Raw genomic sequence first — 23,625 nt, forward strand, 5'->3', positions numbered from 1 at the left:
CAGTTAAGTTTTACATAACATAGAGTTCCATGGGAGTAATTCTTACAGCAATTAGGAATTGTTTCCACCTACCTGTTCTTCATTTACAACCTCCTTATTTATGTCACTAAATGCTTCCCAGTTTTGTGCCATGGAACAGAGTTCACAGTATCTGTCCACCTACCTCCTCTATAAAATTCATGAGCTTTGTAATGCTCCTACACAACTGCCTCTTCTCCCCAGTGAGCAATCCGAGGCTTCTTCAGCCATGGTTCTTATGAGCTACTTTATAGTGTTCTTGATAATACTCATTTCCCTATTTTTGCTGTGCTTTTATATTTCTTGGGGAATATGGGGTGACTAATACAGAATATGGTATGTCAGGTGAGAGTCTGAGTTTTCTAAGAGACTTGCAGTAATTTTCCCATACCTTTTTGTCTTATCCCTTATCTAGGCAAACCTTTAAATTGGCTTCCCTGGCCCCTTCAATGCAGTGCCACACTGCCAGGTCTTTACTGCATGAGCCATTCAGCCTATCCTTTGCAAAGAGACTCTTTTGGGATTTGTTAGCACTGACAGCCTTTTGCTGTTCTGCTTTCTTTGTGTTTGGTTCCTCTAAAATGCCTCTTGATATATATATATATATTTTTTTTTTTTCAGGCAATCAATTCTATGTCTTTTGGGGGTTTTGCTGTAACACTACTCTCTCTCTTTTCAATACAATTATCAACATTACCTCCAATTACACCACTCATCTCAGATGGAAAGTATTGTTGGTCCCTATTCTTGTATTTCCATCTCTTTGGCCATCTTCTGACCTGTATCAATCATGACAAGACCTTGTCTTTCACTTTATGCCTGCACAGTTTCTTTGACAGCCTCTTGGGGAAGACTTTAGCAAAGATTTTTTTCAGTCAAATAATTACGCAGTATTAGTGAACATTGCTCAATTATGCTGCATTTATTGTACACAGAATGTCAAATACAGCTATACCTTTATCCCCAATACATTTGGATGCTGCAAGTGTCTTTGTGTTATTTTTATATTGCCCCACTACTAGAGATTGTAGTTGGACACCTTGTAAAAAAATGCTTAACAAAGCTTGTGAAGGAGGATTGGGTAGCGGTTTCTTTTTCATATTCTAAAAAAGATGCTAAAAATATATTGAGAAAAATACTATCATGTATCCTTGAACTGACAACCAACATTCTGGCAATTTTCATCCTGGAACTTATTTTTATAGCTGATACAAGCCTCTGAAAAAAAATATTTTTTTATAAAACTACTGACAGAACCCTAGCTGTGGAAATGCACATGGTAAGGCAAAAGAAGCATCTTAATGTGGATAACATATTCTAACCCACTAATGTTACAAAGAAATGCATTTTCACTAAAAATGGGATAAAGATTCATTACAATTTGAAACAAAGTCTCTCTGACATCATTTGGCTTTTTCCTTAATTTGCAAAAAAATGGATACTTCTTGAAACAATGAACGTATCTTCTGTTCTTGGTGTTTGCAAACCCACGTCTTGCATTGTAAAAGAGGGTCACATGTAAAAGAGAGTCAGTGTTCTGATGGTGCACTGTAAATACCAAAAAGGCCAATTTAATTTCTGAATGGTGGGGTTGATTCTGTGTATGAGTGTGTGTGAAATTGCTATGCATTTGGTTCATTGCTCTGAAATATTAGCAGGTGAACCTTTGGTGCAGGCTGTCAGAAATTACAGATGAAATTTTCCAGCAGCAAGAATTTTAAGCTACAAGTTTTGCACAAAACCACTAACATAATCTAAATTAAAATGTGTTATGCACAGGAGATACAAAGCCTGGAATCTTCCTTAATTGGAATAAAAGTTGAACTGATTTTGTGCACAGTGTCTCACTCTGCTTCCTGTAGTATGCTCTTCATTTATAAAACCTGATTTCTTCTCAGACAAGATTTTTCCCTGTTAAACTAAATAATGAAATACAACATTGTAAGAATATTGTCAAGATTGCTACTTTCTAAGGAGAAATATAGCCCTTTTTTTTACCCACACTGGAAGACAGCCAAGAGCAATGCTGTATTTTAAGCTGTTTTGGAGGTACAAAGATGTAAGTGTTCTTGGAGAGATTCCTTCTTCCTCCTGTAAGCATTTCTCATCTTTTTAATCCCTTTTTTTGGTGAAGAACATGATGAGAGATTTGTGTTTATTAGGAAATAAAAACTATTCCATAATAAGTAATAAAGTAGATTTATACAATTTTTTTTTGTTGTTGTTGATTTGAAAGTTTCTTATATACTCATCTTTACCTATTTTCTTGAGGACTTCAGGCAATGATGTGATTGAGCTAGCTGATGGCTGGCCAGAGAGCCCCAGCTGTTTTATATATGGCATGGTGTTCTCCACATGCCCAGCGCTGGTTTATTATTAGTTGAGGCATACATTTCCCATTGCTGTGAGAGACAGGAGAGAGGGAAGGAATCACTGGGGGTCAAAAGCATTAACCCAGTTCTGTGCATTGCCCTGCACAGGTCTCAGAGTATCTTAAAAGAACCTCAGGATGATTTAACCCATCCCAGCTGGCTGCCCCTGGGCTATTTGCCAAAATCAAGGTTTATTAGTCTGCACTATTCCATTGATAATGGATCTGGTAGTGAGGCCTTGGGGAGCAAGGTCTACAGAGCAGCTGGCTACTCTGGCGTCTCTAGCTGCTGATGACCTTCCCTGTATGAGAGAAATGCCCAGATAGTTCAAAAGAAGGATTTTCTGCTCTGTGGGAGACACAAAATGAATGGAGACGAGCTGAAAAATCTATTTATAATGTTATAATTATTGTACTTGTGCTGAAAAACTTTATGGTTGTGACCTAGATGTCAAAAGATGCAGAAATGTCTGTCTAAGTCTGCTAAAAGCCTGGAACAACAGCTCTGAGATGTAGGGACTACCTTTATTTACCTTGGCATGATACACACTTTCCTGACACTGTTTTAATGTCAAGCTTCTTCTAAATTGGTCAATGGAATAATTACTGTACTCAAATAGCATGAAAGGGAATTGGTTTTTTATGAAGTGAGGGGCATCCCATTTGGAATTTCTTTACTAGCCATGACGAGTAATCCAGTTACCACTATTGCCAGTCATTTGACCATTGAATCTGGCTGCCTAAAACAGGCACTTCAGAGAGCTGAGAGGACCCTTGTGCTTATATCATCAAGATCTAAAAACAATCCACAAAATTCATAGTTGGAAGGGGAATTTGAAACATTATCTTGAATTACAATGAATGCATCAGGCAATTTTCAAACCCTGTGAAATTTGAGAAGTGGGGAGGTGGTCAAAGAAAGCATTAACTAATGAAGAGATTTTTCAAAACTGAATATTTTTAGCTCAAGCACAGTATTACATTCATGGACTTACAAGCTGCAGATGAAGGCAGTGTTAACATGTGGAAACTTATATTTATTTAATATTTCCTATTTATTTTTTTGTGTTTGAGAACACAGATCAAATCACAGGTGTAACAATGGAAAGGATAAAAAATAAATCTGCTGTTTAATAAGCAACATACTCCATTTTTGTCTAGCACACTTTATTACCTTCCCTTCTGGCAGGTCTCTAGCTGAAAGCGGAGGGTATTGTAAATCATCTGAAGCTGAGGGTGTTCTGGGTTATCCAAAGCTGGAGAAGAGGTGATTTACTGACCACTGTGACTAATTTCCATGGTCTTTTTTACCCTTTTTTGTCTTTTGAATGTAGAAGGAATAGTACTTTGGATGGTACTTTCCATTCTCTTGGTTTCTACAACTTTCATCCCATCCTCCTCAACGCAAAATACTTTTCTTTAAGTTGCTTGTTGTGTCTGATTTTAGATCCTTTGCCATCTATGTGCAAGCTTTCATCACCACAGATCACTCTCTTCCTCCCCACGTGGCTACCCAGTCCTCAGGTCACATCTGGCTATGACCTCTGTGAATTCAAAAATCCTTCTGTTTTGGGTGGAGACACACTGCCCATGGCCTGAGCCTGCCATTAGCTAAGGTACCTGCTTATGTAAAGCTTAATGGTTTCTCACGTTCCTGAAGAGCTGTACTAACCAACACTCTGTATTTTGCAGTGAAAGCTAAGCACATAGGAATGTTTTCAGGTTGCTAAGGTGCTAGATGACTTTGAAAGCAAAAATATCTTTGTCCTAGTGCATTGGAGTTCAATTAAGATAGTTCTTTCTACAGATACTCAGGAGTATTATTTACTGCTATCAAAAATGAGTTCTTTTCAGATCATGTTTTATGTAGCATAGTATTCTCAAGATGCAATTCTTGGTTAATTCTTAACCAATAAACAGTTTATTAATTCACCAAGTACCACTCTATTACTCACTCAACAGTTAGTTAATCAAATTCAAATCCAACAGGTATTCTGTTCATGCACAGAGCATTCAATTATTGTCCTACAAGTTGCTGCCATAAACTGTATGGAGGTCAAACAGTTCTAGTGGAGGATAATAAAAAATATTAAGATTTCTTATTGCATTCATATACAGACTTTGCTACATCTAGTTTACTTATCTCCTAGTACTCCATGGGTTAAAGATACTGTGGATTTAGGAATTTGGACACTGTTATTTAAATTATTTAACATGAGATAAACTCGGAAATTAGTACCAGTAACAATCATTTAAATTTATGGCATAAATCTCTCTTTTGGTTGTTTGCTCAGGCTTTTAAAAGAGAAGCATGCATGTAGAATAACTTGGTTAAAACTTTGAAATATTGTCACACAAGATTTTCCAGCCGATTTCACAGGACAGCTTTCTGTCATCTCCTGTAATGACACCAAGAGAAATACATCCCATGCAATAAAGCTCACTGGTATTTTCATCCAAAAATAAACCTAAATGCGGCACAAAACTTCCTCTGACTTAGGAAGCTCCTGAGCCTGCAGTGTGTTGGAAATCGGGCGAACATTATACAGAAGTGTCACTTCAGATTGTTCTGTTCTGGTACTAAACAAAATTAGGGATTTGCTGTTAGAGGCAGGTTTCTGGACTAGAGGGTTAGAAGGATGCTTCAGTATGTCAGAGTCCAGTTTTTCTCGTGTTTCTTTGAGAACTTGACCATGCAGTTGATACACCTTTCTGGGCTATACAGCTTTCCAGTTATGGCAGGGCTGTTGTGGTGTTGTTACTCCTGTGACCCTGGAAACACAAGGAGAGTGTTTGTATGCATTCCACAGATTCAAGGATCCACACAGTAACTCCAGCTTAATAGCCAGAACTTCTTTCGTGATTCATGAGAAAAATTAGTCCCTTTTGTTTTCATTTGGAAAATGTCCAATAGAAAGTCTGGATTTCATTTTTTTCACCCATTTTCTCTGAGGTCACATTAATATCCAGAAGATGGCATTTTACCATCTTTTACACACTGAAGGCTTTTTATGAGTCATTTATTACAAGGGTTATATTTCAGTATTAGTCTGGCTTGGGAATTGAATTTCTTCCTATTTCTCCAATTTCTTTTTAGTATTCATTTACATCTTAGGAGCTTATATCTTCCAATAACCTTTTTTTTTTTCTTTTTGTGCCCATACAAATGCTTCTCAAATTTCTGGAATACAGCACTTTCCTAGATAGCAAGCAAAGAAAAATCCATTAACAGTTCATAGGCTGTATAATCATGTTTTATTTATTTTCTCATCTTCTAGAGCTTTGAAGTGAAAGGTGATCTCATTTTCAAGGAACATGGCAAAGTTTCATTTTAGGAAGAGGTTCATTTGGCAAACAGATTGAACAGCTTCCAATGGAGGGAGCTTAGAGAGGCTACTTAGTTTGGCAAAGGCTAACCTTACTAAATAGCCCACTGTGATGAGCCCAGAACTGGAGAAATGAAAGGAAGATTCTGAAAATGGGAGAGAATTGTCGCAGGCAGCATATAGTGAGCGCACAGAGACTTTTTAAAGTCAGAAGATAACAGCTGTGCACATTTTACAGTGTACAGGCAATGTATTGCGTATTGGCCAGTCCCATATTTTTACAAACTAGCCCAGGAGCCATTAGCTGGGGACCAGGTGGCACTGTGCAGAATTTGCATTTTTGTTATTTTCTTCACAATGAACTGGTGACTGATCCTATGCAAGGAAGTGATTTATTGATGAGAAGATGGAAGAAGCCCGTTGTTCCTACTGTGTGGAATGGTTCTTAAGCAGCAGGGACTTCAGGCAGGTGAACACTCTGGATGTTGTGAGGTGCTATAAACTCATGAATCCTTCAAAATCCTGGCACAGGTCAAAATAGCCTGTGGATAAAGCATGGACACAAAGGGTCCAGACAATATTACTGTCTGTTCATCTTTCCCCCTCCTTCACCTCTTTATTTTGTTTTTCTCTTTACATTTTTCCTTCTTTGCTATTTTTGTGCTTTTTGCCCTTTCAGTTTTCACCTCCACAAGTTTCTCCTGCAATGGCAACAGAGTTTCACACACCGAAGAGCAGCTGATTGTGGATAGAGACTAAGATTAGTCATTTTTTTCTGGCTTAGCTTTTTACACATGCAGCTGTCAGCCATCAAAAGCTGACAAACCATCATCAGACTCCCTCAGCCTTAAGTCCTGGGTTTTCCAGCTCATTCTGAGGCTTGCCTGTCAGGTACTTTTTTGTAGAGCTGTTCTAAGGGGAAATGAAATAGAATCACCATGGGCAGGTAGTGCCTGACTCCTCTTTGAAGAAAAAATGGCACTGATGGCTATCCATAAACAGGTAGAGTAATAGAAATAACATTAGCTTTGTAGATTTCTGTACAAACCAGTGTTGAATTGCATCTTTGAAGGAGACTGGCATCCATTGTAGCAACACTTTGTTGTATTATTATTATTTGTTATTCTCTCCTATTATTTGCATTGCATTAAAAGCTCTAAACAAGATTGAGGTCCTGTTGTGCCAAGCACTGCAGCAATAAGGGATGAACCAGGAGTGATTCACCCCATTATTTGCTTGTAAAAAGAGAAGGTGGTTTTCTTTAATTTAGTCTTTGTCATATATATTGCTCTAAATATAGAGTTTGTCGTGTGATTTTGAGGGAAGGGATCAAGAGGAGGCCAGATTTGCTTTTTGTGTTTTCAACCACAGCATAACCAGATCTGAAGAACAGCATCTAAAGTTTTGGGATTCTCTGCTGTAAGCTATTCCTCTGTGTAGAGACAGTGCTTTCTTTAAAAAGCAAGTACAATAATACAGCCCTAAAGCTTTGTCAGTGATATATGTCTCATGGAAGTAATTTTCAAGTGGCAAGTGTTTTGATGATGCTACAAGGGCTTTGTTTATGAAGTGGGTCTGGCAGACACTGTAGAGTTCACATAAATTATTACTTCATTTATTATTAATGAGAAACATTCATCTGGATTCCCCCTCACCCCCCGTTTTTGTCAAAACTCCCTTAGAGACTTGTGTTTGCTACAGACCAGGCTCTGTTTCACAGAATATAGCTCTTGCCGAGTGGTGTTAAGATGGATCCCCTGGCCGATTGAGAAAGCTGCAGTCAAGGAGATTATTTCCTGCTCTTTCTCTATTCACTCCTTTCCACTCCTCCAAATATGCAAATGCACATGTGCACACACATATTGGGAATATGTAAACACTCAATGTATATAACTAAGAATATAATTCTCTTTACCTGCCTATTTCTTATGATGCCCTGGACATCTGCTACTGGCCACGGTCAGAGGGTCCTTTCTCTGAGGCAGGATGATAGTGGTTTTGATGGTCTAATGGAGGAGCTGTCAGACCTTTTTTATCCCATCTTTGTTTATTGGAATGTGTCTGGAAGTTTACCAGACAATGTGGCATCTATTTTAGAGACAGAGAAGTCTAGAAGTTTAATGATGTCTAAACTGATTAAGGAAATGTACTTGAAGATGCTGATGAGAGAAGTCCTACAATATTGACCAAATGGGTCACTTTGCCAAAAGCTTCCTGAAAGCCAGAAGATGGTAGGATTTCAATGACCAGGGAAAGCAGTGATCCAGCCTTGATCTCTAGCTTGCAGATGAATATTCATTCTTAATTGCTGATAAGGAAAAAATGAGATTAACATGGGGATAAAGACACTAGCAGACTGCAGAGTTTTGAGGGAGAATTTTAGATAGAAATACAAAAAGTTTTTAGAATAGCTTTTCCTTACTCTAATAATGTACTTTCTTAATTTCAAAGAAAAAAAAAATAGCAACTCTTTCTTTGTTACTGACGTTTAATATATATACACATATATGTATATATATATATGTATTTGCTATAACTGTATTAGTTTGCCCTTTTTCAGGAAAATTTTAATTTCAACTTTTAGAAATCAACTCTATGTTCAGTCTCAAAATACTCAGCAATGGTGTTTCTGAAGTACACAGTCAAATCTCTAATCTCCCGAAGCTTTTTTTTCCTCCACAGAAAACAAAGTTTAATGAGCATCTTACTACATTTATTACCAGCTGCTGCCTGGACTGTCCTAATCTTTTCAGTGCATGTTGGCAGGCAACTCCATTCTCTAGCAGAAAACAGACTATTTTTGTAGGTGTAAAATTATCACTCCCAGGCCATGGGGACCTTTTCAATGTTTATTATTTCTGTAGACTGTTTTGTGCTCAGATCATTGTTTTCACTGCTCACCATCTCTCTGTGTGTTTGACCAGCAGGGTTGAGCCACATGGCTGATGATGTTCATGGTGGAAACCTTCCATGTGTGCAAGTAGGGGCACACAAACAAATCCTTGTTTTCACACATGGGTGTTCTTATGCATCCAACAGAAATACAACTTGGCAGCTGTTGTAAAACACCACAGAAACAATTGGCAGTTGCAGGCAAAATAAATGACACATCCAATGGCTAATACTGTGACTCATAGAGGGGATTATACCCTTAGAAAGTTATTTTGAGCAGATAAATAACTTGTAAGGGCTGGTGGAAATGTGGCGGTAGCTTAGTTTTGGCAATAGAGTGCAATAGCCAAAAGCACAGTTGGCAGGAGTTTGCATCCATGTTACTTGGGCAGAGCAATAACATGGCAAAAACAACAGGTGATTCAGACAGCAACCATTGCCAAAGAAGGAAAGGAGGACGCTTCTCCAAGTTGTGTGGTGGTTTTTGTGGATGACAAAGTTATTCCTGCCCTCCCAATATAGATCCTAATAAAAGCAAATGTTTTACACTACATGCTGTGTTACAATATAGTTATCCTCAAAGGGTTTTAATTGTTCTTCTGGTTTTTCCAGAGTCAAATATTTCATGTGAAATGATTTCTTCTTCTCTTATTCCACTTGAAAGAAAAAGGTGCTTTAAAAACTACTCCAAGTGTTCAAGAAGATTCTTCTTGTTGCCTCTGAGTGACAATTCCAAATATTTGCTTTCCAGAGGTTTTCACTGTTCTCCACCATGCCAATTTCTTATCAGATGAAACAGGAATTAATTTGTTTTCACAAATTTAGGCATGCATGGACTTGAAAATATTGATGTTCAATACTTTCTTATACAAATGCGTGAATATTCAAGCCTTTTGTACAGTATTCACAGGGACTCGAACAACGCGTGCTTTTCCACTCTTGAAGTCCTTTAACATCTCTGATTACTTTCCATTTTAATGATCTCATTTACTAATTATTTATTAACAATTTCAAATGAAAATTTTCTCTCTCCTGCCAAGTTATTTTTTATGTTCCAAGACATCACAAACCATTACCTAGCTGCATAAATATATGTATAGATTGCTTTAAAAATAATGCTGTGATCATTGGAAGCATAAAATACTGCTTTTTTAACTCTTCAGATGTGTAGTATATAAACGTAATATAGCTCTATGTTTCGTGTAACATATTCATGTCTACAAAATCTTAATAATTATGTCTCTAAAGGGATCTGTTAAAAAAAACATACATGGACAGGGTTAATTCCCATTTCTTTTGAATCCTGCATAAGTCTATCAGTTTCTTTGATTCTGAAGACCAATAGCCTTCCCAGAAGTTCATCAGGAGTTGCCTCCAGTACTAACTTTGGTGTCCTGGCCCTGTTCCAAATAGGCGTTATGCCAGGACATGAAGCAGTCTGCTGTGGTGGTGCAGATGGATGATCATCCCTTGTTTCTAGACAAGAGCTATCTATCCAACTTCTATTATTGCACCACTTGATAGCATTAATATAGTTAAACTTGGGATTCTTCTAGATCCTATCACAGATGTGGCATATTTATTGACTTTCCAGTGATTTTGTCAGTTCCTTTTTCTGTGCACCTCAGAGTCCAGACCAGTATTTGGACATCCCATCTCTAGTCTCTTTTCATGGTTTGTCAGAAATATGCAGGTGGCATGCATCAGCTTCTCTGTAGGTAGAAACACCACCCATTTCTTTGGGAGTCTGAACAGGATCTTCACTGTTCATAAATTCAGCTGAATTTTCCATCACTGCAATGCATGGTAATAGTTTATAGTATTCAGAGAATGATTTTCATTTACAGGATGCTTGACACCTGTGCATCCTCCCAGTGCTCATGTTATGTATGAAAGTATTTAATTCTCAGTTTAACATATTGGGAAACTGAAGCAACTTATTCAAGAGGACAGAGAAAGTAAACCTGTTCAGGGTTAAAAGCTGTTCATGCACTCGCTAGTCTTGCTATTGACCTTAGCAGGGTTTGGATTAATGTCTGCAAGATGTGGAATTAGATTCCAAGAACTACTGGCTGAGTACTCTTCAGTATACCTCAGCACAGTCACCTTCTGAAGCCATGTAGTCCCAGTACACCTCAAAGGACATTTTATGAGTGTTGGACCCCAGCATTCTGCTCCAGCTCTTGTAGATTAATTCCAGTTGTAAAAGAAACTGATGACAAAGCCATATACTTATTTAACACTGGCAAAGTTACTTACAAAGTCACATTTCCTTGAAGGTGCCAGGAATTAGTAGCAAATAATTTTCTACCTGCTTTGATTAGTATGCAACCTAAAAGCTCTTCCTTCCCATGCCCAGAGTTTCCTTGTTGCTATGTCCCTTAGATTTGTTTTTCTCTGTATCTGCATCACTGCCAAAGGACTATTCAGAAAACTGTACCTTATTGAAACCTGCTATCTTTGCTCTGGGTGAAAGCATGTGTCTGTGATTTGGGCAGAATTTGCTATTATTTCAGTTTGCTAGTCCTGTAGTGAAGCTGACATGTGTCTAGTGGTTGTCATAAGGAGAGAACAGGGATGGTTAAATAAAACTTGTGGTAGCAGTTGGCAAATGGTGATATTTTTCCTTGGCTGTGACATGGCACCTGAAAGGTATGTACAGGACAGAGAGAACTTGTCCTTCTCTCCGTCATTTTGTGTACCTGCTTCAGAATGCTGCAGGTCTCCTATGGATATTGGATTCAATATGAAATGTCTGGTTAGGACTGTAGCTGACCCTAATATGTCCAGAGGAATAGATGAAATGCCTCTCTTTGCATCTCCTGATCCTAGGAGAGGACTGGCATGACACAGTGTGTTGAGTGCTTGTCTGGTGCTCCGCTTTTTCTGCCACTGAGTTCTGCAGGACGCTTTAGGAGAAAGTAGCAATGATGGAATTCCACCCACAGCCAGAGACTGCTGCACATGATGGTCTTCTGTGACAGTCAGAAGTCTTAACTTTTAAAAATGAGATTACGATTATTAGCATAGCCTAAGGACTTCTTTGAATTGCGTGTTTCTCTTTCAGCTCTGATGTTAGCTCCCAGCATTCACCATGAATCTTTAATATCACCACCACTGCATCCCATGGAATAAATGACAGGCTCCAAGTTTCAAAGCTTAATCTGAAAAGCAGTGCATATACATCGATACTGAAAAAAAAAAAATCACACCCAGAGCAAGTCATTTTTCATAAACCCACTTATTAAAAAATAGTAATATAATATCATGACTTTTCATTAATACTGGTCCTCAATAAGCCTAAAGCAAATCCTTGCTTGCTGTGCACTTGCTACGCTTGTTGTACAGAACTGCCTGAAGGTGGTGAAGGCTCACAATCAGTGAGCAAAGAGCAGGGAGTGTGCAGTTGAGAGAGACATGAGGTCTTTTAGAGTTTAAATTCTCAATCCTCAGTTGTCCTTCCTAGAGAAGATGATTATGAATGTTTCTCAGGAATAATAATGCTAATTTTCAACCCCCACAGAGTGCTTTACACCTGCAAAGTGCTCTAAAAATGTGAGCTAATACTCACCAGTAAGTATATATTACTGTACATGTTTTGTAGATGCAGAAATGAAGATACAGAAAGGTCCAAAGGCTGACCCAGGGCCACATAACTTCTCACCAGCAGATTTAGGATGAAGAAACTGGTCTCCCTCTGGTCACATTTCACTGATCATACCTTGTAACAAATTAGCTCAAATTTTATATGTGTATATATATATATATATGCATATATATAAATTTCTTGAGAAGGAGTTGTTTCCCTCTTTGCTTCTTCAAAATAAACAAGCTCCTGAGCTACCAAACCTCATGTTTACATGTATCATTAAGTACTTTCCAGTTGCTAGCCAGAAAACTCAGTAGAATATCTGTAGAACACCAAAGTAACTCTCTTCTTTTAAATAATTCATGATGCCAAATAGCAGCAGTGTTATGCCAACAAAGAGATCGGTCTCTCAAAATATTTTATTCATTACGCCTCAAGAAACCCAAAACCATGTTTTTAACAGAATCAAATTTCAGAAGTTGGCTCTCAGTTCCTCTGAAACATCTGCTTATTACAATTCTTGGTGTTACAGCACTGGTACTCCCCAGTAAATCTTTCAACTTTAAGTAATACCTATGGAAGTCTTGGCAAAGAGATCAGGAAGGAGAAAGAGTAATGTTTGCCAAATATTCAGTTTACTTTATGAGGCTGTAGTGGTATATGTTAATAATACATGTGTTGAAGAGAATCTACTAATCCGATTAAATAAAAGGGCAAGAAGGAATTAATTCCAAGGTTCAAAAAGACCCCATTCTATGCAGCTGAAAATTTATATTCCAGGGTAAAATGATTAGAAATCTTGAACAACTAGACTTCTATAACAGAGCCAGAAATGGATTTTTCTGTGTACTGTTTGTAAATCAAGGTCACTTATGTGAGAAGGCTATGTTGTGAAAAAGTAGTCTGACAATTAGATGGAGAAGACATATCAATGTTAAATTATATTCTTTGTACTCTTTGGTCATAAAGCAATGTAAACACCACAGTAGCATTATGAAACAGAAAATGTATTCCAGATAATAACAGATATTCATGGTGCATGATTTAAACTTTAACATCCTGTGATTTACTCAGTCATGTTAATATTTCAGATTATGTAACATTCCCTTCTTTATATATAGCTTTTTTTTTTTGCTGAAAATGCACCTCCCTCCCCCTCTCCCTCTCCCTCTCTCTCTCTCCCCCTTCCTCTCGCTTTCCCTCTCCATTTCCCTCTCTCTTTCCTATTACTCTGCCTTTTCCATTTTTCCTTCCAGTGACTTTTTTTGCATTTACTCTTTTCCCTTCTCCTAATTCTAACAATGATACTTGGGGAAACAAAAAAAAAAAAAAAAAAACAACATAAAGTGAAACTCTCTGTGCAAGAAATTTGTAACAAGTAGTTTCAAGATTTAAAAGCTAGAATTTTTTGTTATATATTTACAGATTCAATCTGTGTACCAGGCTTTGATCCAAGCCTTAGTATGATGACTGGAATCACTCCGATTAACCCAATGATACCAGGCATGGGGTTAGTGCCGCCACCACCACCAACAGATGTGCCTGTAGTCAAAGAAATAATTCACTGCAAAAGCTGCACTCTCTTCCCTCCAAACCCAAGTAAGTAGATCTGATGAAAAAATGTTACTTTCCTAAATACACCGCATGGAAATTTCTTATCTAATAACAATTATGTTTTTTAAGTAGGTTACAGGCAAGTATGGTGTTTCTTTCTAAGGTATATTCTGTGTGTAAAGTATGGTATGGTATCAGAACATTCTTATTCATCTCTGTAAGGTCATGTAAAAAAACTGTGCATCTTGTACAAAAAAGAATACTACTTAAAGAAAATTAACAGAGCCTTAAGATCTCCACAGCTCATAGTAGAAATCTGTCTTTCCTGTAGATCAGAATGTCACAAAACATAATGCTTATATGGTGGTGTTCTTTTCCATGCTCCCTTTCAGGTGTCCACAGTTAGATGGAACCAATCTGGGCTCATGTCCCCGAACACAGTACTTTGCACCCAAACACTGACTAGCTACAGTCCCTCTTTGGGGGAGATGAAGTGAAAAGGGGACTACGGCTTCTGTCTTGCTATTTTTAAGGGGAGTCAACGTGGCAGATGAGTTCCTTCTTTTTGAAACCAGAGACTAGGCTTCCTTCTGTCCCTTCTGTGACTTTGTGCAAATGGAAAACTTTTCCCACTGACACCAGCTCAGGCACAAACCCTGATTTGGTGTATATTGGCCCCATGAGTTTAATTTCAGAGCTATCGAACCAGTGACTTTCACTATCACTGTGAAGTCAAATGAGAACATGAAGCAAATAGTCTTTGCATGTACCTAGATCACGATTTAATATGTACATTTTAAGGTTGTAACCCCATTTACTGTGTTAAAGGGCCAAAAAGCTAAGTCATATTAGTCAGATTCCTTCTTCAAGAATTACTTATAGAGGAATGCTGTAATAATCTACATATAAACAAGGTGAAATGTTATGGCAGTTTATATTTTTTATAGAGCCTTCAAAAATGTAATAGTTTTCCAATTTAAGTGTGTATATGTTCTCTCTATATATGAAAACAACATTTCTAGCTACTCCAGCTCATGAGCACTTGTAAACAGTGAGGTTATCCTTCCCATGTGCTGGAGTCTGCTCCATTATCTCACAACAAGACAAAACAGATAACCAGCAGAGCATTTTCATCATACTGTCACTTCGTTGTGTTTCCCACTTTGTTTTTCTGTTTACTGTGCTCCTGTACTCTGAGACAGAAATGAAATTATGCTAAGACCAGGGAAAGGTGTCCAGCCCAAGTGCACAGGGTGTACGGAGCATGGGCTTGCTTGCAGAGAGCCCACACACTTGGCGAGCATGGCGAGTGATGGGAATGAGCCAGAGACAATGAGGTTCAGGCCTTGAATGCACTGCACTAGTGCTTGAGATCTGTGCTCGGGGTCAAATCAGTTGCAGAAGCTCCCCTGCTTTGAAACAGAGTATTTTTCTGGTTTTGTGTGGCTATTCAGGGAAAAGAAAGATCCTTTTAGACCTCACTGTCTGTCTTGGAGAACAACCTACAGTGGCAGGAATTAATTTGTGAAACGCCACCTAAAGGTTGAGAAGGTGTAGATTCAAGCAATAAATTTTGGACAATCTCTGCAGTATTCAATTATTTTGCTTGTCCCTCTCTCCTGCCTCTATTCTATGTCAAATAACTGTTGCTGCCCAGAACTGATTAAGGGGATGAATAGAGCCAATGGATCAAAAGACAAATTTTGTATTCCAACATGATTTCTGTTTTGACTTAGATCTTCCACCACCTTCAACAAGAGAGAGACCTCCTGGGTGTAAAACAGTGTTTGTTGGAGGATTACCAGAAAACGCAACGGAGGAAATTATTCAGGAAGTCTTTGAGCAGTGTGGAGATATAACAGCAATTCGGAAAAGCAAGAAGAATTTTTGTCACATTCGTTTTGCAGAGGAGTTCATGGTTGATAAAGCCATTTACCTTTCTGGTACTTCACATTCTTTAATGGATTTTCCTTGCTTCCCATTTGTATTTTGTGATGCTAATGCTTGCTTATTTTCTTAGCTTTAATCTCAGCAAGTCTTTCTTGAACTCAGTGGCTGTAGCGTGGAGTGGCAAGGGGCAATTCTGTTATTTCTCTGTGCCTGCCAAGACTCATGCACAGTTTTTTATGTTACTTAACCAGAAGCAATCTCCTGCCATCCCACAACAATGCAGCAGATCCTGAAATTCACTACAGAATAATCTTATTTTCGATTTACGCAGGTTTATATAGTTCTGCTCACAGGTTGTGGAAAGAGGAGGGCACCAGGCCAGGAACTCTGCTATTTTCCAGTGCCAGTTTCTCTGGCAATTTATTGCCATATTTTTATAGATTTGCAGTGCAGTCTGAATAAAGTCTGTCTTTATGCATGCATGTATTCAACTACTGCATGGGTTAGATTCTGAGCCCCATCTGTAGGCTACGTCTGTTGCCTCCCAGGACAACGACTGCTATAGAAACTCCTGTGTAAAATTTCATCATCTCTTTATTTTCCAATAAAGGAACAACAAAAAACCAAACCAAAACAAAAAAACCCAACAAACAAACAAAAAACCCAAAACCAAACCAAAAATAAAAAGAAAAACAAAACAAAACAAACCTGTAACTCACAGTAGAAAAAAAAAGAAAGAAGAAAAAAAGATGAGAAGCAACTCTGCTTTCACATATCAGGCTTCCATGGCTGTCACTGCCTTCTTAAGATTACAGAATTGGCTTCCTAAGTGAGTCCTTTTTCACCTTTCTGAGTTGGATACCATGCCTTATATGTATTTGTCTCCACTCCACAGGCTGGTTCATCTATCTTTCTGGGTCCTGGAGAGACACAAAAGCATTGTTTTGCTCCACAAGTGTAGCATAGCACTTTCAACCCATGCAAGGTATTCTTAAATAAACAAGGTTCAGGGACTGCTCCTTGACCAAGACAAGCTGACACAGACTGGCTTACATCCACCCATCATGTGTAAGGTGACCTCAAAAGGACCCTCTGGAACCATCCACATTTGAGCCTGGGAAGCAGATAACGATCCAGGATACTTTGTTTGAGCTCCCACCCTGACCATCTTCTGTTTAGCAGTAAGGACATAATCTCAACATCCAGTAGATGTCCATAGGAAGCTCACACAGCTAGAAACAACTTGTCTCTCAAATCACCATCAACTAAACCTTAAAATGAATGAAAGAAACTTTTGAAATATATTTTCAGGAAAAAACTAATTCCTTTACTTCACAAAGGTTTTTGTTAGGTTGTGGGGGTTTTTTTTTCTAACTTGGCTGCTTGCTTTAAGTATCTATTTGAAGAGCTATAGAAAGTCATGAGTTTTATGGGGTCTATATATAGATTGTTTTGAAATATTGCTCTAGTTTCAGGTTTCTTGCAGATCTCCATTCCACCCCCATTTTTTCTTCTTATAGTTTTTTATTTTCATTTCATTTCTTCTTCCCTCCTTATCCTCTCTTTCTGATTTCCAGCCTTCTTGTTAATTTGTTCATTCACATTGCTTCCAAAATGCTGTAGTTCATTGTGACAGATTACAGGCATCATTAGCAGCAGCACATTTACCAGCTTCTGTCCAGGGGGGCCCACCTCCACAAGTAACAGAACAGAAGAGGGGCACGCCAGATTCAGTAGGAGCTGGTATTACTGTATTATGATAAACAAAACTGTGGCAACAAAGAGAGCAAAGAAAAGCTCAGAAATGTACAGGCTGCCACCCTGGGCCAGAGCCAGTGTTCCTCTAGCTCAGTTTTCTGCTTCGCAGCAGTTGGCTGCACCCTTTGCTTCACTCCAAGTCAAGTTTTATTTTAATTTCATTTGCCTTAAATCCTGAAAGACCAGATTTTATTATTAGAGGTGGGAAATTCTATATGCTGCCACGTGTCCTCATTCATGACACACTAGAGTGCTCATTCAGAATAACAGAAACAAGTAGAAATGGAAGTGAAAGATTCCTTTCCTCATTCTTCCTCATTCTGAATTTTTTGCAAGTTTATTTCCAAGTTCCTGATCCATCCTTCCTTCTTCTATTTCCTTTTGCCACAGTCGCACTGCTGTCTGCGCTTCCTCTTACGTCTGTTCTGCAGCCTCCATCCCCGTTTGTCTTTATTTCCACACCTTTTAATTCTTCCAAAGTGGTGTCTCTGACCAGATCAGGTAAAGAACCAGTAGAACTGGAAGGGAGGAGAAAGAAATGCAGAGGTACTCTGTAGCCAAGTTTCACTTCTTTTTACCAAGATCACTGAACTCTGCAGATGAAACAGAGAGCACTGATTGTTCCCCACCACCACCGAGCAGGGAGGTCTGGCACTAGGCGGGGGTGTCTTATTTGTACTGAAATATTGGGGGGTTTTATCCAGTCTGTTCCATTCTCAAACATAATGTATTCTTAAATGGTGGGAATAAAGCATATCATTAAGGCATTTTATTTTCCCTGTAAGATACAAAAGGGATGTAGAAATTGAATTTGTGGGTAATATAGTATGTGTGTTATATTATGGGAAAGTCATACCTTTAATATCTGTGATATAATGATAATTTTGTCTACCTAATCAATTTTATCTGTCTACTCCATCAAATCTTATCAAGCTTTGCATTTATCCTATGCTTATCACCAGAATAGTGCAAGGAATTATAAAATCCTTCAAATAGCGTAATCACTGATTATTTTTCCCTTTGTATTACCAAGTAAACATGTATGAAAAGAGAGACTGAGAGATGGATAGAAGACTGTGAAAAAAATGTTGACTTTAGGAAGGCTAGGTTTCATTTAGCCCTGAAAGTTGTATTTTGATCTCCTGAGGAAAAGATTTTCTAAAATTGTCATACCAGCCCATGAGAAAGCACTTTTCCAAAACTGTATGTACTTTACTCTTGTGGCTGACAATCCAGTAACACCTGCAAATATTGATGGCCCTGGACTTGAAAACATGGGACAAGCTTGAGGCAGACCTGTTTATACCTCGAATGCTCATGTATGCATTTTTCCTATGCTGATATTTTCCCTTTTGGGTTTCTTTATAATACCGTGTATGTGTTTTATTTTAAGTTCTCTCTGATCATCATTAACACTCTGATCTAGATCCCCAGTTAGGGAGCAGATATTGGCTGGTCCCCAAAATACTCAAAGGTAAGTCAAGCCATGGAGTTCTCACTAGACCTATGATATGAAAAACTGTTTGATTTTTATTTAGTACTTCATTAATTTTTCCTGTTTCTGCTCCTTTAAAGTGAGGATCTTGGCAAGTTTCCAAGGTGTTTTCCTCTGCCATTGTGTGCAAAACTGAAATTAAAAACGGCAAGCCAGGTACAAAGTTAATTCTAGCTGCAGTCCTGAGCAAAGAGATGGGTAAAAAAATTCATTGCCCATGCATGAAGGGGAGACAGTGGCAGGTGGTCCTCTCATGCAATCAGACACACTCAAACATCAATAAGGAGACATGATATTGGAAAAGAGTGAGCCTCCCAGCTGCCTTGTGGCTCAAAGTTTCCAGTGCAGATGAGGTCCTGAGGATCTCATATACAGACTAGGACCTGCCAGTTGTACTCCTTGCTACACAGTATCTTGCTGGTTATCAGCCCGTCAAGAAGTCTGTTCTTCACTGGCCAGACCACTGGTCCTGCAGTATCTGCAAAGCCTAATTTATGAGTGTGCAAGAAGCCATCCCAAAGGCATTCATTGTTTTTTTTTTGAGAAAAAAATACCAAGTCCTGAGCAATCTGATCTGACTTTGAAGCTAGCTCTGCTCTGAGAGAGGGATTGGACTAGGTGACATCCAAGGTCCCTTCTGACCCAGGTTATTCTAAGTTTCTGTGCTGGTGGAAACAACCTGGCTGGCTGACCACCTTCAGTCTTTAGAGCTAAACAAGCAGTCAGATTTTTTCAGTGTGATTTGTGGTCAGTTTAAAAAAAAAAAAATCTGTTAATTTGGAGGCACTTAAACTGGTTACTTAAAGGGAACCATTTGTCCAGTGCTACACAGAATACTGAGTTTTGAACTGCAGTGTACAGCGTCCAGGTTTTTTCCCATTATCCCCATTTACTTCAAAAATGAGGTTCACTTTAATAGAACTCAGCTTTTCTGGTTCACACACAATCCATAGATGCACAGGCCTTTTCATTAGTTCTTTATTCAGGTTATGTGATGGGCTTTGAAGTCCACAAGAGTTTTGCATTCTGCAGCGCTGTTTCTGTCTCCGCCCATACCTGGTGTGTTCTTGCCAATGGAGGTGAAAGATGGGGTGTGGGAGAGGAAGAGAGATTGTGTCTTCCTGGAAAGTACAGCTCAGCTGGGAGATCTAATTTTAGGTTCATAAGACCTGGCACCTTGGCAGTGTCCTCTACATTGCTGATAATGCTATTTTGGCACAGAGAAATCACTCTTTGAGGAATGCAGCTGGCACGTCAAACTGGCAGGGAACAGTGATCAGGTTAGCTGCACCACTGACCCCTTTTGGCTGACTCCTTTGTGCCTACACCTCTGTGGATAAACCCACATAATTACATCCTCATTAGTTCAAGGCCCAGCTCTGAAAGGTCACCCACACTCTTCTATTTTGTCGTACTGAATATGATGTATCCGTAACTCTTCCCTTCACCACCTTGGGACTTTGAAGCTATTGTCTCACATGTGCTGTAGTACAGACAGACCCCCCCCTACTCATACAGCAGGATGTTTTTCCAGCAGTAAAACAGAGTATGCCTAGATAAGCATTTTTGCAAAGATGTGCCTAATCTACTACACAATTCTTAGCTTCGCTGTTCCTGGAGGGAGTTCAGAACTGAGTTTTAAGTGTGGTGGTGAGGTGCTGAAGCTCTTTAAACCACAGGCAAACCACAAGACTGAAAGGTAGGTTCTCTTGGATTGCTGTTTAAAAGCAGCAAACACCATTTTTCCTGACATTTTGAACAGTAGTTTCCTCTCCCTGGAGTTACTACGCAGTGGTCGTAGAAGTTTGTGTTTCTGAAGAGCCTTATATGTGCCAGCTTAGCACAGAGTTCATCTCTGCAGCATCCCATCATTTGAGAAGTCTATTCTGGGCTGTTCTCCTTCTGAGTCCACTGCAGGGGGTTGGCATGGATAAATTAGAGCTACCCTGTGTAGACTGATTAATTCCACCCATATCTGAAGGCTCTGTGTACAGCTTTCTACATAGTATTTTCTCACACTTTCTCTGAATTGGCATTTTAAAGGTTAGACAAACTGCTCTGTGCATATTTTCAAGACTTGGAAATAAAACTTGGGAAAAAATTAGTTGACCAAGTATGGTCACAAAAAGCTCCTTTATAGCTTTGGCATGATTTGGTTGTCCTCTGACAGTAGTCAAAGATTTTAGTTCAGAGCAGGGCCCTTTAGTACTGCTGCATAGCGCCTGATTTAAACCTTTGCAGTCTGCTAACTTTAACATAGGATGCATTGACCAAATTATGAATACGTAGAATATCCCTAAAGATGAAGCACAATGGGTTTCATTATTTTTTCTGAAAGGGATCTTGCAAACGTCTAATCAATCTGTCCGTACTTTAAAAATTACTTTAAGGAATGATGAACTCAATTAATTTGTAGGTGGTTTATATTTGCTGCTAGATTATTTCCACTAGGGAATTGGAAAATCGTGTTTGCAACTATAAAGGCTCAAAATTTGAGATCTAGAATCAATATAGTTAAGAAACCACCCTCTTTGTGGCACAGTAATTTATGTAGCACAATTTTCACATTCACCTGTAGTCCTGGTTTTTATAAAATTCAGCTTTTCCGCATACTTCTAATTCCTTTGGCAGGCTGGAGAAAAACGTTGAATCCAACATGATCTCAGTAGGATCAGGAGAAGAAGAACTACATTCAGACTGAAACAGATATTATTTAGTAGTTGTTTTTTGTTTACTTGACCTTTACACTTTTAATAGTTGGGGACATCACGCTGAAAAATTACATATTTTGGGACACTTCTAAACAGGAATGTGAATTCTGTATCTTTGGGACAACTTTTCAGTTCATCTACTGTGTTGATAGGTACCGTGGAAAATTATGAAGAAAAATGAGTGGATGAATGTTTATCTTCTTCTGAAAATATGAAGATTGATAGATCCTGCATAGATATGCGGGAATCTGCTAATGTACATTTTTACTTGGCTACACTTGAAGGGAGGGGGGAAGTAAGAAAATTTAAGCAAATTAATCCTGCAACAGTTAGTTCTACTTGTTGATTTCAGGTTACCGCATGAGATTAGGATCTAGCACAGACAAAAAGGACTCTGGTCGCCTTCATGTTGATTTTGCTCAGGCAAGAGATGACTTTTATGAATGGGAATGCAAACAAAGAATGCTGGCCAGAGAAGAACGCCACAGACGCAAAATGGAAGAAGACAGACTGCGCCCTCCTTCACCTCCAGCAATAATGCATTATTCTGAACACGAAGCTGCTTTGCTGGCTGAAAAATTGAAAGGTAAGCAACATTTACTACTTCTCATTTTATTATTCCTTAAATGCAGGAGCCATCCAGAAGTCAGAGCAGAGGAGCTGTTTTCCCTCCAGTGTAACTTGCCCTGTTAGCTTTCCCCATTGAAATGGCTTTTTCTGACATTTCTATGCCAATGGTAATGATACTCACCCACCTGTTAGAAATGTATGACATCTGTCTGTCTATCTTTGCTTTAACAGCTAAAACACAGCCTTCAAAATACTACCTTGGAAATGCTCTCATAATAAGACAACCTGTTGCAAGGATTATTAAAGGCCTGATTCTTAAAATATCTTTAGTCCTTGACATATAGGTTACTACCTCACATGCATGTGACTATCCCTGGCATTTAAATTGCCCTCAAAGGCTGCATTTTGAAGTGCCCCTCAGATGCAGTGGTACAACTTATCTCTGACACACACCATCCATTCCTTCATTTCCTCTTTAGGGTTAGAATTACTTGTGCAAGATAGCAGTGTGTTTTGGTATGTTTTTGCTTTCTTGTTTGGTTGGTTTTTTTCTAGGTACAGTTATTAAGTTAGTATTTTTCAAGGCTGCACTTTGAAGATTCATCTTTAATAGTGAGCATAGAAAGTAAGACACAAAGAAATCAAGTTATTCTTGGAAATATAAAAAAAAATAACAAGTAAACAACTCTTCACACCCCTTAGCATTGTATTTGTTTTCATTAGGTGTTTAGCAGTTATGTTTGGCATTCTTTCCCCCATGATGGCCAAACACATTACTGTGTGCCAGGTCACAAGAAGCTGTGATTCTTGCCACTGTTTCAGAATTATCTAGATCAGACTTAGGCTATCTAGCTGTCATCACACTGGTCTCTGTTCTAACTATGAAACATGTTTGGGAAGCTGAAGAAGGACAGTGCAAAGTGTTTCCTCCTTGGAGCATGGAGCAGAGATGCACCCTACTGTCTCTTTGAGTACTGCATTGATTGCTGTTAGTTGTCGCTGATACCTCAGTGTATTATTAGTTTGGTTGACTGTCATTCTCACCATATACACTCCTCTATTAAATAATTCATTAAGTAACTGGCAGATTGGTATCATAACCCAGGTGGATTGATGGACCAGGAGAAAAGGAGCAAAGAGGCCCTAATATAAGAATTTTTAATTCTTATCTAGCTTCCAATACAGTTTTAGATCCATCTATTTTCAGCTGAATATCTTAGGAGTTAATCTTTTTTAGGGAAGTTTTTCTTTATGTAGTAAGGCCTACAGGTTTCCTGAACTAAGCCAGAAAATGCAAGAAATACGGACAATTTCTTCCATATGGCTAGTCATTCATTGCCTGGGGCAACTGAATGTGAGTTTTTGCAAGATCTTTAAGATGTTTATATTTAGAAGGGTTTTCCTTTTCATTCTGGGAAGTTTCCATACTTAATTAAAATCTATTCCAAGCA

At 38.6% G+C, this 23,625-nt stretch overlaps 1 protein-coding gene across 10 annotated transcripts in view; it reads left to right on the top strand.

Annotated features, from left to right (window-relative positions):
* ENOX1 (ecto-NOX disulfide-thiol exchanger 1) overlaps positions 1-23,625 on the top strand; it is a 363,435-nt gene that overhangs the window by 249,754 nt on the left and 90,056 nt on the right. For 9 of the 10 annotated variants that reach the window (XM_027649508.1, XM_027649489.1, XM_027649479.1 and 6 more), the window contains 3 exons: positions 13,622-13,795; positions 15,487-15,693; positions 21,957-22,190. In XM_027649508.1, the coding sequence (XP_027505309.1) occupies positions 13,622-13,795; positions 15,487-15,693; positions 21,957-22,190 (615 nt within the window). The remainder of the gene's footprint in view (positions 1-13,621; positions 13,796-15,486; positions 15,694-21,956; positions 22,191-23,625) is intronic. The other variant, XM_027649550.1, reaches the window with a different exon arrangement.

The sequence above is a fragment of the Corapipo altera genome, unplaced genomic scaffold, assembly GCF_003945725.1.
Source record: "Corapipo altera isolate COAL_440 unplaced genomic scaffold, ASM394572v1 0, whole genome shotgun sequence".
In the NCBI taxonomy this organism is placed as follows: Eukaryota; Metazoa; Chordata; class Aves; order Passeriformes; family Pipridae; genus Corapipo; species Corapipo altera.